The sequence below is a fragment of the Lethenteron reissneri genome, chromosome 66 (assembly GCF_015708825.2).
Source record: "Lethenteron reissneri isolate LAM-NWPU_2019-01 chromosome 66, ASM1570882v1, whole genome shotgun sequence".
NCBI lineage: Eukaryota > Metazoa > Chordata > Hyperoartia > Petromyzontiformes > Petromyzontidae > Lethenteron > Lethenteron reissneri.
In genome coordinates, this window is record NC_083844.1 from 395,219 (window position 1) to 409,974 (window position 14,756).

At 48.1% G+C, this 14,756-nt stretch overlaps 1 protein-coding gene across 1 annotated transcript in view; it reads right to left on the reverse strand.

Moving 5' to 3' along the window:
• Positions 1 to 14,756, reverse strand: part of LOC133359893 (histone-lysine N-methyltransferase PRDM9-like) — a 41,582-nt gene that overhangs the window by 9,023 nt on the left and 17,803 nt on the right. The window contains exons 12-15 of the mRNA XM_061578453.1: positions 7,333 to 7,468; positions 4,137 to 4,289; positions 1,799 to 1,875; positions 401 to 593 (exon numbers count right to left, since the gene is read on the reverse strand). Coding sequence (XP_061434437.1) covers positions 401 to 593; positions 1,799 to 1,875; positions 4,137 to 4,289; positions 7,333 to 7,468 — 559 coding nt within the window. The remainder of the gene's footprint in view (positions 1 to 400; positions 594 to 1,798; positions 1,876 to 4,136; positions 4,290 to 7,332; positions 7,469 to 14,756) is intronic.

Below are 14,756 nucleotides of genomic sequence, written 5' to 3' on the forward strand. Positions count from 1 at the left end.
ACAGGAGCACATGTAGCAGTAGCATCAACAGCAGTGGCGACTTCCATCAGCACTAACAGAAGATTGCGGAGTTCCGGTGAGAATAGAGGGGAGCGTGGAGTTCCGGTGAGAATAGAGGGGAGTGTGGAGTTCCGGTGGGAATAGAGGGGAGTGTGGAGTTCCGGTGGGAATAGAGGGGAGTGTGGAGTTCTGGTGAGAATAGAGGGGAGTGTGGAGTTCTGGTGGGTATAGAGGGGAGTGTAGAATTCCGGTGAGAATAGAGGGGAGTGTGGGGTTCCGGTGAGAATAGAGGGGAGCGTGGAGTTCTGGTGAGAATAGAGGGGAGTGTGGAGTTCCGGTGAGAATAGAGGGGAGTGTGGAGTTGCGGTGGGAATAGAAATCACCGCTGCAGGCTACGCACCTCCACGTATCCTCTGGAGCGCCACCCTCAGGGCCTCCTTGCAGGCGGTGGCTCTGCGCTCCAGCCTGAACATCGCCATCCTGGCCTTGTGCACCTCCCTCAGCTCAAATCCCCTGAACTCCTCCTCCTGCTGCTCCTCCTCCTCCACGCCCTGCAAGATGCTCCACACGTACTCCAGGGCTTCCGCTTTAGTCTGAGCGGAGGGGGCGGTGGGGTGAGGGGGCGGAGGGGGTGTGGGGGCGGAGTTGGTGCGGTGACCAGCGGTGGCTAGGAGATGTTAACTCCCTCGCCTGGTACGCAGGAGGTCGCGGGTTCCATCTCGACCCTGACACCTCATCGGATTCCTCCAGTACAATACATATTTTAATTCTGATATTCTGAATCTGTAAATCTGATTCCATACATCAAGCAGAACCATGCCGTCATGCTGAACCTCGGTGGGTATGGCAGGCCATGCCTCTTCACAACTCAACTAATTAATAAACTAATTATAATAATGTAGTGGACACCGTGACGACAGAGACAGTTGAAGTAGAGGCAACCCATATTTATTAACTCTGAGCCCGTTACAGCTTCACACTTGAAGAGGTAACGGCCTCTTCACCCGTTCTCTCAAGGGAGCTAACTCCCCAAGCTAACTCACCGACTCCCCACCAATACTACGACCCTCCTCTCAAGGAGACTACCTGACCTGGCCCAGCCAAGGCACAGGTCCCGACCACCAGCCACACGAATCCGGCCCTTACAAGGACATCAGCCTTCGCAGCTCTGGGGTCGCACCACTGGCTTGCTCTGCCCGGCCTTTAGAAGGACAGCGGGTCAGAGGAGTCCCAGGGTCTAGCTAGCTGGACTTCAGCTGGTTCTTCGTCCTTGGCTTGTTCGAACTAACTCTCTCCTCTCAGAGTCTCGCCTTTTATACGATTCCCCACTGAGGGGCGGGGTTCTGTGGGATCACACACACCCCACAGCCCCCTCCCCTCGGGAGGGGCCCCGGCTAGGGATATCACAACCGCCCCGCACAGGTAAGTAATGGGAGTTAACCGGAGCTGGTGTGCGCGCGTTCCAATACCACCACCACCACAATAATGACGCACGTCTCTGGTATAATTATATAGAAATTACTTTTATAACACAGACCAGTGGAACATTTTTTTGTACTTTTCGTAACAGCTATTTTCATTGGAGTATATGACAGGTGAGGCTCTGCCTCGCCCGTCTCCCCTGACCGCACGTCCCTGGTATAGCAGTGTCTAGTAGTATGTATGTACGTTGAATGTCTTTGTCACCGTACGTAGCCAACCTCGCTAATGGGAGGTGCGGGGGAAGGACAACAAACTAAAGACAACAACAGCAGCAGCAGCTGTAACGAGAGGAGTGCCGTGCGCTGTGCACAGAGACCTTGCGCTTGCTGGAAGCTGCCCTCGCGTGAGACTCTCCCACGGTGGCCCAGCGTGAAGCAGCCCCCTTGCCTCCTCCTGCGTGAACACACGCACACACGTGAACACACGCACACACGTGAACACACGCACACACGTGAACACACGCACACACGTGAACACACGTGTGAACACACGGACACGCATGAACATATGCAAGGACAAAGCTCCCCCGTATAGCCTTAACAGACTGTAGGGGCAAGTGCTGTTAGTGAGCACCTATGAAGGCCAGAACGGTACACGAGGGGGTGGGTGGCCAGCACCACGCCCGACCGTCTTTGTCTCCCCAGTGGTGATGTTTACACACCGCACCAGGTACTCAGTTGAGGCTGAGCCGACATAGGGGAGGCACAGGACCGGTTCAAATAATCGTCACTGGTGTTGACCGTGAGCGGGAATCGAACCCGGGTCGCCGGGTTCATAGCGCAGCGCGCTAACCGCTACACTACCGCTCCCCATATGCACACGCGTTAACACACGCACACACGTGTGAACACACGGAAATGCATTAACACACACACACACGTGTGAACACACCCACACGCGTATTTACGCATGCAAACATTTACTCACTCACATATTTACCAAAAAGTCAATGATCTCCCCTGTGCCGCCTTAACAGACTGTTGTCACAGGACAGAACCAGGTGCCATGCCATGGGTTGACTGTTGTGCCAGGCTAGGTGCAGGTCACGAGACGGACCCTGCAGGTGCCATAGGTTTACTGAGATGACTGCCAGATGCACCACCTGTGCCCGCGACTGTGCCAACTCGGTCCACAATTAAAAAGATGCCCCGTGTAGCCTTCACAGACTGTTGCGGTCAAGTGCTGTCAGCAAGCAGCATCTACGAAGGCCAGCACGGCACACGGGGGGATGGGCAGCTAGCAACACGCCCGACCGTCTTTGTCTCCCCAGTTGTGATGTTTACTACACACCACTGCACCGGGTACTCATTTTGACGCTGAGTCAACCTAGGGGAGGCTCAGGACCGGTTCGGATCGTCGTCACTGGTGTTGGCCGTGAGCGGGCATTTAACTTGGTTCCGCTGGTGATTACAACCAGCTTCATCAAGCGAGTCTACAGGGGTCTCTGCGTGAGTCTACAGGGGGTCTCTGTGTGAGTCTACAGGGGTCTCTGCGTGAGTCTACAGGGGGTCTCTGTGAGTCTACAGGGGTCTCTGTGTGAGTCTACAGGGGTCTTTGTGTGAGTCTTCAGGGGGTCTCTGTGTGAGTCTACAGGGGGTTTCTGTGTGAGTCTACAGGGGTCTCTGCGTGAGTCTACAGGGGGTCTCTGTGTGAGTCTACAGGGGGTTTCTGTGTGAGTCTACAGGGGGTCTCTGTGTGAGTCTACAGGGGGTCTCTGTGTGAGTCTACAGGGGTCTATGTGAGTCTACAGGGGGTCTCTGTGTGAGTCTACAGGGGTCTCTGCGTGAGTCTACAGGGGGTCTCTGTGTGAGTCTACAGGGGGTCTCTGTGTGAGTCTACAGGGGGTCTCTGCGTGAGTCTACAGGGGATCTCTGCATGAGTCTACAGGGGGTCTCTGCGTAAGTCTACAGGGGTCTCTGTGTGAGTCTACAGGGGTCTCTGCGTGAGTCTACAGGGGTCTCTGTGTGAGTCTACAGGGGGTCTCTGCGTGAGTCTACAGGGGGTTTCTGTGTGAGTCTACAGGGGTCTCTGCGTGAGTCTACAGGGGGTCTCTGTGTGAGTCTACAGGGGGTTTCTGTGTGAGTCTACAGGGGTCTCTGTGTGAGTCTACAGGGGGTCTCTGTGTGAGTCTACAGGGGGTCTCTGCGTGAGTCTACAGGGGGTCTCTGTGGGAGTCTACAGGGGGTCTCTGTGTGAGTCTACAGGGGGTCTCTGCGTGAGTCTACAGGGGGTCTCTGCGTGAGTCTACAGAGGGTCTCTGTGTGAGTCTACAGGGGGTCTCTGTGTTAGTCTACAGGGGGTATCTGTGTGAGTCTATAGGGGTCTCTGCGTGAGTCTACAGGGGGTCTCTGCGTGAGTCTACAGGGGGTCTCTGCGTGAGTCTACAGGGGGTCTCTGTGTGAGTCTACAGGGGGTCTCTGCGTGAGTCGAGAGGGGGTCTCTGTGTGAGTCTACAGGGGTCTCTGTGTGAGTCTACAGGGGTCTCTGTGTGATTCTACACAGGGTCTCTTTGTGAGTCTTCAGGGGGTTTCTGCGTGAGTATACAGGGGGCCTCTGTGTGAGTCTACAGGGGTCTCCGTGTGAGTCTACAGGGGGTCTCTGTGTGAGTCTACAGGGGGTCTCTGCACGGTCTGCAAGCGCCCTTTTACGTTTGCCTCTTCGTCCTCCGTGCATCGCCACCTCCTTCCTCTTCCTCCTCCCTGTCCACTCCTCGTCGGAGTCGCTCGACCGCCCGCACTCCGCTCTATTCCCCCTCGCCCTGCGCTTGCCGCGTGCGCGCATGAACTCGGGCTGGGCCGGGTTCATCCCTGCGCAAGGAGGCAGTCGGTCATTGTTATTTGTACGTATTGGCAGTACACCCGTGCAGCATAGCAACACACCGGGTCCTCGTAACACAGTCCTGACGATGTGATTACTATCAGAGCGTGTTTGTTTGCGTGTTCAACACAAGTACGCGTGGTTAATGCAGTAACTTGATTCCTTGCAAAAAGGAATCATCTATTTGGTGTGTGAACATCTTAACAGCTCCTGTTTTATTGCCAGAAAGGGTAAAACCGATTCCTATTTTTTATACTTTGATTCTGGCAAAAAGGTCCAATGATATAGCTACTCACCCCGAGCTATAAATGCTCTTGACACTGCATTGTCTTTGTACTGGTCGCCTTTTGGTGTTGTTCTCTGGTCTGACACTGGTGAGACTAGGCCATGAAGAAGGCTGTCTCTGGGGTAGACCAATCAGTATCAAAGACAATGATTAAATGTTATCAGAGAGTGTTTGTTTGCGTGTTCAGTACGCGTGGTTAATGCAGTAACCTGATTCCTTGCAAAAGCTATAATCTATCTGGTGTTTGAACATCTTAACACCTCCTGTTTCATTCCCATAAAGAGTAAAACCGATTCTTATTTTTCATAGTCCCGACGATGTCGCCGTTGCCCCTTGAGTGAGCTGCAGGACTCTCCATCAGAAGTTGCACTCAGATTCAGCAGCCGCGTCCCCCATTCCGAACGTGCGGTGGCGACACCACGAGTCGTATCGAGGCACCGTCCGACCGAGTCTCTAGGGGCACGAGGAGTCCAATCTTGCCACTGGAGCACGGAGCAGCCGATCGTCATCAGACTGGGCGCCGCTGTACGGCAACAGACTGCGAAGCTTCGTGTTCAGTGCTGCTCATGTCACGTTCCGTCTTCCCACCGCTTTGGCATCACGACAACTGATTTTGACGCACCACCACCACCCCAAAATATCCTTCTGTCTGGGGTCTCGAATCGCGAAGAAATAAATAACTTTTGCCAAAAATGTGATGATTATTTCATACAGCGCAACGGTGTACCGCTACTACGTTCATTTAGATTATTTGGCTGCTACAATAACTCCAAGCAATACAGTAAACACGATAGGAGTGCAAAGTATAGAAAAGGTAAACAAATTACACACACACAAAATACATTTTTTTGTAAATATTCTTTGGTTCTTTCGGCAAAGTCACGTAGATAGAAAAATAAAGTGAATAAAAATAATCAAAAACCACAAAAACGTTCATCCTCACTGATGTTGCTGACTGGTATCTTAGCGCTTTTGAGGGTTGCAGCAATTTCAGATCTTGTAACGTCTGCAGCGATGCGCCCCAAACCCTTAAGAGCGACATCGACCTGGGCAATAACGTCATCCACTGGAATGTGTTTGGGGGTGACTGAGAAGTTCAACCCTTTAGCCAAAACCGACTTTAGACCATCGCACATTGGGCTATTACTCAGATTAATAACAACCTTGTCAACGTCTAACCTTTTAACGTGTGGATCTGGTTTCTTGTTAGAAAGGAGGTTGAACTCGAAAATCAGATCTTTACATTTCGCTGACATTGTAGTGGCTGATTAAGCGGTCATGTTATCTACATGTTCCCAATCAGATGTCGACATTTTTCCCGTCAATGTTAAGTGTGATTTCAAGAGTGTCTTGTCTACATGATCTAGTTCAGTATGGAGCAGTCTAATTCTCTCTGAGATCAGGGCCAAGCTCGCCCTGAACAAAATTCGTCTGGCATTGGAAGATGTGACTGCAGCAGAAATCAGTGTCAATGAGATCGGTATTACGTTAGAGTCACGGCATCTCTTCAGAAATGTGAGTGACTCGATCAGATGAACTTTCTTGTCACGGAGATTGTTAAAAGATCTCATGGTTATGTGGAAACCCTCCCAATAGAGGCAGTTCAAATGATACAAATTAAGTGAATAAAAAATTATAAAAATAAGACACTAATTAGACTGCTCCATAAAAAAAACACTAATGTATACATTTCAATTTAAAGCTTTCGTGACTGCAGGGATTCATCTTCTTGGTTCTTTCGGTAAAGTCACGTAGAAGGGAAATAATAAAATATTAAAAAGAAAACATTAAAATTGTATTTTAATAATTGTATTTCATGTTTTTTTCCCTTCTATGTGACTTTACCGAAAGAACCAAGAAGACTAATTTATAACTCAAAAGTTTTGATTATACATGAGTGCTTTATCATTTTTATTATTCACTTTATTTTTATTTTAGTTTTTCTATCTACGTCACTTTATCGAAAGAACCAAAGAATATGAATTCCTGCAGTCACGAAAGTTTTAAGTCAAAATAAACAATTTTTGTAAATGTTGTGGGTTTACTCTCCAACATTATGAATCCGTAGGTAAAAAATAAAATTTAAATTAATAAAAGTACTTTTATAAATTTTAATTTTACTTTGATTAATTTTAATTTTATTTTTTACCTACGTGACTAGAATTATGAATCCGATGAGCTATGAAGCTCTTTTTCATAGATGTCCCATAGGGGGCACGGGGTCAGAAAGTTACAACACAAAACACAAACACGATAGGCGTGCAAAGTAGAGTAAAGGTAAACAAATCATTAAACTAAAACTAAATCTATTTTTACTTCACCAGGTGAAGTCCACTGAGCTATTGGCTCCTTCTTCAGAAGCGACCTGGCTGCCACAAATGACAGCTCAACCAAGTGGCTTACCACGTGGACATTTATAGCAGCAGACAAATACTCTAAACGCGTGATGTTGATTCTACAAGTGGAGCAAAAACCCGGAGGACCGGGATCTAACCCACGACCTCCTGTAGACCATGAGAGGTAGTTAACATCTCACCGGGGAGAGACACACGCAGACTCCAGATATATGACAGGCATCGTCAGGGTCGCCATCGAACCCACGACCTCCTGTAGACCAGGCGAGGTAGTTAACATCTCGCCACCATGGCGCCCCATGCATGCCACTCTGCTACGACGTCTTGGTCTCATCATTATAATCACTGCGACAATTAGTTGAGTTGCGAAGAGGCTCGGCCTGCCGTACCCACCGAGGTTCAGCAGGACGGCGTGGTTCTGCTTGATGTTCCTGTAGCGCCGCTTCTCGCACTCGGCCAGATCGCTCCACTCGGCCTTGGTGAAGAAGCCTCTGATGTCTCGGAAGTCGCCCATCTCCTGCTGCTGCTGCTGAGGCGCAGAGACACGGAGGGACGAGACGCGGACGACGGTCAGATGCAGTCACGGAGATGGAGTCACATGGAGACAGAGTCACAGGGAGACAGAGTCACAGGGATACGAGACTAAGATCCCCCGTGTGGCCTTAACAGACTGTCGGAAGGCGAGGTAACTCTACCTCAAGCGATGTAATATAACGTTAGGTCGAGGTAACATTACCTCAGGCAGAGGTAAAATTACGTCAGCTAAGGTAACATTACCTCACCTGAGGTAACATCACCTCAGATGAGGTAACATCACCTCAGGTAAATGTAACATTACTTGAGGTAATCCGAACGTGTTCACATCACTTCAGCTAATGTTCATATTTTTACGCTAATATCGTAAAATCGTCACGTGGTTAAATCGTTAAACACAACGCTCGCGTGACGTCACCACCTCAGTGTCGAGCCGTCGACACTTCACGCGGCAGCCTCGAAGTGCACCCAGCCTGGCACAGGCGCCGTGGTGACGTCACCGTCACTGAGTGGCCAATGGCGGCGGTTGGCGGTGGTGGGAGGGGAGTGGGGGGGGGTGATGGGGTGGGGGGAGTGGGGGGGGGTTTATTATCGGAGTCGCAAAAGTTGCTACAAATGCTACGGGCCCCGCACTTTCAAGGGCCCCGCGCTAAATGCTTTCAAGATATCAATTCGGGTTAATTGATTCTGCACTTGCTCTATTACTATAGTACTATACAGACTTCAACTTTTTTTTTATGAACGACTGGGTGTTTAAGGTTAGCGATTAGTCGTATTATCCGGCTGTATAGCAAATGAAAAAATACAAATACTTTACTGTGCAAGTAAAAAATGTGTTTTAATGTTTACGTTTTAAAAAAATTATTGGGCCCCTTTCTAGCACATGCTACAGGCCCCGAACTAACTTTATCCGGCACTGAGGGTAAGGTAATCAGAATGTGATGCAATCCGTATCAAATCACGTTATATTATAAGGTAATCTTCACCGCGACATTCTCATTCAGTGCAAAGTAAATCTTGTACAATTAATTAGTCGCTCGTGTCAACACTGTACGAGATGTGTAGCTGTAATCGTAACGTGAAGTCGTCTCGTAGCGTAAATCTTACGATTTAAAATTCGCGTGAGATAGAATCCTCACTTGACTACTGGTAGGAACCTCCTGGTTACACCAGCCCACAGGGGATTAATGTGTCCGTCCGTCCGTCGTGTAGGGAGGGGCTGGGTGGGGAGGGAGGGGCTGGGTGGGGAGGGTGGGGATGGTTGGGGAGGGGAGGGGCTGGGTGGGGAGGGTGGGGCTGGGTGGGGAGGGTGGGGCTGGGTGGGGTGGGGCTGGGTGGGGAGGGAGGGGCTGGGTGGGGAGGGTGGGGCTGGGTGGGGGAGGGGTGGGGAGGGGCTGGGTGGGGAGGGTGGGGCTGGGTGGGGAGGGAGGGGCTGGGTAGGGAGGGTGGGGCTGGGTGGGGGGTGGGGATGGGTGGGGCTGGGTGGGGGGTGGGGAGGGAGGGGCTGGGTGGGGGGTGGGGAGGGGCTGGGTGGGGCTGAGTGGGGGGGGCTGGGTGGGGGGTGGGGAGGGAGGGGCTGGGTGGGGGGTGGGGAGGGGCTGGGTGGGGCTGAGTGGGGGGGGCTGGGTGGGGGGTGGGGAGGGGCTGGGTGGGGGGTGGGGAGGGAGGGGCTGGGTGGGGGGTGGGGAGGGGCTGGTCACCCCGTGGTGCCCTTAGTAACCTCAGGTCGAGATAACATTACCTCAGGTGAGGTAACTTTACCTCAAATGAGGTAACTTTACCTCATGCGAGGTAACATTACCTTAGGTGAGGTAAAATTACTTCAGGTAGAGGTAACATTACCTCAGGCGATGTAACTTTACTTCAGACGAAGTAATATAACGTTAGGCCGAGGTAACTTTACCTCAGGCAGAGGTTAAGTTACGTCAGGTAAGGTAACATTATCTCAAATGAGGTAACTTTACCTCAGCTGAGGTAACTTTATCTTAGGCGAAGTAAAATTACTTCAGGTGAGGAAACTTCACCTCAGGTAGAGGCAACATTACCCCAGGTTAGTTAACTTTACCTCAGGCGAGGTAACTTGACCTTAAGTGAGGTAACTTTACCTCACATAGAGGTAACATTACCTCAGGTAAATGTAACATTACTTGAGGTAATCCGAACGTATTCACATCACTTCAGCTAATGCCCATATCGTAATATTCTCACGTAGTTAAATCATTAAACACAATTATCGCGCGATTATTACCTCAGGGTTACATAATCGGAATTCAATGGAAGGCGAGGTAACTTTACCTCACGTGAGGTAACTTTACCTCAAGCGATGTAATATAACGTTAGGTCGAGGTAACATTACCTCAGGCAAAGGTAAAATTACGTCAGGTAAGGTAACATTATCTCAAATGAGGTAACTTTACCTTATGCGAGGTAAAATTACCTCAGGTAAATGTAACATTACTTGAGGTAATCCGAACGTATTCACATCACTTGAGCTAATGTTCATATTTTTACGCTAATATCGTAATATCGTCACGTGGTTAAATCGTTAAACACAACGCTCGCGTGACGTCACCACCTCAGTGTCGAGCCGTCGACACTTCACGCGGCAGCCTCGAAGTGCACCCAGCCTGGCACAGGCGCCGTGGTGACGTCACCGTCACTCAGTGGCCAATGGCGGCGATTGGTGGTGGGGGGGGGGAGTGGGGGGGGGTGGGGGGTGGGGGGAGGAGGGGGCGGAATGGCGGTTGGTGAGTGGCGGGAGGGGGGAATGGAGGGTGGGAGGGGTGGGGGGTAACGGGGGAGTGGAGGGGGCTAGACGCGTGACGTCACCACGCAGTGACGTCATCAGAGTTTTTAAAGTTTAAATTTTTATTCTGGAGGAATCCGATGAGCTGTGAAGCTCTTTATTGTCCACAGGTGTCCAGTCGGGACACGTGGTCAGAACGCCACAACAACAAACACGACACAATAAACACCGTAGCAGTGGAGAGTATAGGAAAGGTAGGCACATGACCAAAACACATCTGTAGGGGAGTGTGAATTGAAATTTGTAGGGTCGTGTGAATTTAAGTTTTGTAGGGTTTTGTGAATTGAAGTCTGTAGGGGCGTGTGAATTAAAATCTGTAGGGTTTTGTGAATTGAAGTTTGTAGGGTCGTGTGAATTGAAGTCTGTAGGGGCGTGTGACTTGAAATCTGTAGGATCGTGTGAATTGAAATCTGTAGGACAGTTTGATGTGTAATTTTGTTGGGTCATAGTGTTACCATCATTGCCGTGCAGGGATGACGACTAGGATTGGTGTTGTTAGGATTAGCAGCGAGCAGTTGCGGACCACGCTTCACCCCCTATAGTTTATATTATTTCTCCACAACGCGGTGTTCTTCAGGAACGCAACAATGACCACCTCCTCTTGGTTCTTTCGGTAAAGTCACGGAGAATGGAAATAATAAAATAATAAAAATAAACCAATAAAATAAGTTTTAGTAGCATTATTTTATTATTAAATAATATTTTTTTCTTTTATTAACTAATACAATAATAAAAATAAAACTTACTTTATTGCTTTATTTTTATTATTTTATTATTTCCATTCTACGTGACTTTACCGAAAGAACCAAGAAGATGGATCCCTGCAGTCACGAAAGAAGCTTTAAATCGAAATGACCACCGCGTTACAGGAGAACAACAGATCGTGAACGCGCTTCGACGATTCATGGCAACGGCAACACAAAGCGCCACGCGCAGTCTCTTGCGACCAGCGGTGTCTGTGATGAAGGTTTTTGTTGTCGTCGCTGCTGCTGCTGCTGGGTTAGATGGCGTTGGATCACAATCCTGGCACATCGCCCGATGAAACCGGTGGCCGTTGTTTGTAATAACCGGCGAAACGTCACCGGCACTCGAATTGTAAATGCTGTTGTGGGTTCACTCTCCCCGACACACAAGCGCTGTGTGTGCTGAAGTTGGTAACCAATTGGCACGTTTCGTTTACGTGACAAACCCTGACTGATTGGCCGTGTCAGGCGATGGTGGTGGGTGGTGGTGGGTTAACGACACAATGTTGATGTTTACGAGATCTCTAACCCAACAACAACAGCAAAAACCAAACCTCTGTCACGGAAAAGTGTCACCACAGAGCAAGTCGCTCCGACCTCCTGGAGATACCGGTGTAACAGGCAAAAAAAAATTAACCCGTAAAAACAAAGTTTTTTACTATAAATCCTTTATATGCGTGGCATCGGTTTGATGTTATTATTCATTTCTGTTTTTCTTGAGTAAGAGTTTCATTTTTATCACATTGGTATTTTAAATTAAATATAAGTAAGGTCGTATATAAGGATTATAAGGTTTTCAGTTTTTGTATGATGGTTTATATTGTACATTTTTGTTTTCTTGAATAATTTTCTGTGTTTAGGAAAAACATATGATTGTGTTAGTGAAATTTTTATTTTCCTAAACAGTGTAAAATTTTGGAAAAATATTTCACGAAAATACATTGTCACGCACAACGAGTCTGTGTGCAAAATGTCAGCTCGATTGGATCACGGGAAGTGGGTTAAAAACAACCGAAAGATTTGCACGGTCGTAAGCGCGCAAGCAAGTGAACTTAATATAAAGGATTTAAAAACAACCCCTGCCCCGATTAAACCCGGGTATAGTTTGGCCCAGGCCAGAGTATACCCGGGGAGATAAAGTGTCCTAGGCTAAACTAGACCCGGGGGTTTAAACTAGACTGGTCCAGACCATACCCCCCTCCAGGGCAGAACATGCCCCATGTGAAAGTTCAAAGGCAATTATCCACACAGAGAACAGCCGACAACGAACTTCAATCGATATCTAAAAAGCGTGTAAATGGAAGTAAGAATCTCAATTTGATCAATTGAAGCATTTTTAAATCCTTTATATTAAGTTCACTTGCTTGCTTGCGTGCTTGCGTTCTTGCTTGCTTGCTTACGACCGTGCAAATCTTTTGGTCGTTTTTTAACCCACTTCCCGTGATCCAATCGAGCTGACATTTTGCACACAGACTCGTTGTGCGTGACAATTAATTTTCGTGAAATTTTTTTTCAAAAATTTACATTGTTTAGGGGAATTTTTTTAAATATTTAATTACCAATTGCTTAATGGTGGCAGACAATCATCTGACCCATAGGTGGCAGCCATCTCAAGCCAGAGGACGAGAGGACTCTAGCCACCACGCATATAAAGGATTTATAGTGAAAAACTTTGTTTTTACGGGTTATTTTTTAGGGTTAGGGTTATTATTAAAGTTTTTCTGGTTGAAGCAATCAAAGTCTATGTAAAATTTCGATTTAAAGCTTTCGTGACTGCAGGGCTTCATCTTCTTGGTTCTTTCGGTAAAGTCACGTAGAAGGGAAATAATAAAAATAAAATAATAAAATATTAAAATAAAATAATAAATTAATATTGTATATTTAAATAATATTATATTATAATATATTAACATAATATAATAAAATAATATACTATAATAAAATAATATAATAAAATAATATAATAAAATAATATACTATAATAATATAACTTATTATGTTTTATTTTTATTATTTTATTACTTCTCTTCTAGGTGACTTTACCGAAAGAACCAAGAGGAGATTTTTTTTCGATTTGAAGATTTCGTGACTACAGGGATTCATATTCTTGGTTCTTTCGGTAAAGTAAAGTAGAAGGGAAATAATAAAATAATAAAAATAAAACAATAAAATTCTCACGACGTTTCGATTGCAACACAAGCAATCATCATCAGGTGTGAAAACCACAGCAATATTTTTTTTGCTGTGGTTTTCATAACCTGATGATGATTGCTTGCGTTGCAATCGAAACGTCGTGTTAATTTGATTCTTAAATTTTTATTATTTTATTATTTCCCTTCTACGTCACTTTACCGAAAGAACCAAGAATATAGTAGATTTTAGTTTTTCACTTCACTTTACTTTTCCAGGTAAGGCCCCCACTGAGCTGTGTGGCTATCACAAATGACAGCAGCGCACCGAAGGGGCTCATCACGTGACATTTACATCAGCCAAATACTCTGAACGCATGTTGAGATGTTAACTACCTCTCCTGGTGTACAGGAAATCTTGTGTTTGATTCCGACCCTGACGCCTGCTGTATATTTTGAGTTTACGCGTCTCTCTCTCCCCGTGGTCGTGTGGATTTTTCTCCAGGTCCTCCGGTTTTTCCCTCGACATTTAGAATCGAGATCACGCAATCAGAGTATTTGGCCGCTATAAATGTCCACACAATGAGAAGCCACTTCGTTGAGCTTTCATTTGTGATGGCCAGGTGGTCGCGTCTTATAAAAGAGCTTCTACGTATCCAGTTGCACCTTAACTGGTAAAATCCCAAGATAATGTTTGTTAGTTTAAGTTTGTGCATATATACTTTTAAACAGAATCACAAACTAACGCTCAACTTTCTTAACCGTGTAAGAGTCAACGCGCGCCACCACCGTGCGACATCACGCGAGCAACCGGGACGACGCAGAGAATCTGTGGGGGCCGTTGGCCCCCGGGGTCCCTCCCGCCTGCATCCCCTATTCCGTTTACGTTACCCCACCTCCCTATTACTCGCTACGGTTTCGCCGGCATTCGAATGCGACGCCCCTACTGTTACGGCCTCGCGCCGCGCTCCCACGCTGCGAGCATACGTGCGCACATCCTCGTCAATCAAACGCCGTGCTCGCAGTATAGCCCTGTGCGGCACGTTACCAATGCGCATCCGTATCCGACATGTAACGAACGTATGCACACACACACACACGCCGCTCCGTGCACTCCAACTCCACACCAACTACGCAAGTTATGATCGCGCACCTGTATCACACACGGAGTGAACACACGCGACACCCACTCTTGCGCCGCTCTGCGCAGCGCTCGCCGTCTGCTGGCCGCTTGCGTTATGATCGCGCACCTGGGGTACGCCTATTACGCACGCCGCGAGCTTACGCACACACAGTACCACACGCGTTCCCACACGCAACCCGCGCGCTCAGCTCCGCGCAGCGCTCACTCACGTGGCGAACCACGGTGCACACAGCGCACCCACACGCTCACACCGCACGACAAGATCACGCGAGACCACGCTTCGCTATTAATGATTTATTATATGCTACCTGCGAATTGATGTGTAATCAGTGAGTCGACGAGGCTGGCCTATTCCACTAAACCTGTACCTATTCCCTATTTATCGGCTTACGATACCCTACTTCACCTCCCCACTCACTGTTTGGTGCCCGCGGAGGTTCGCTGCTCTCTGCGCTAACAGC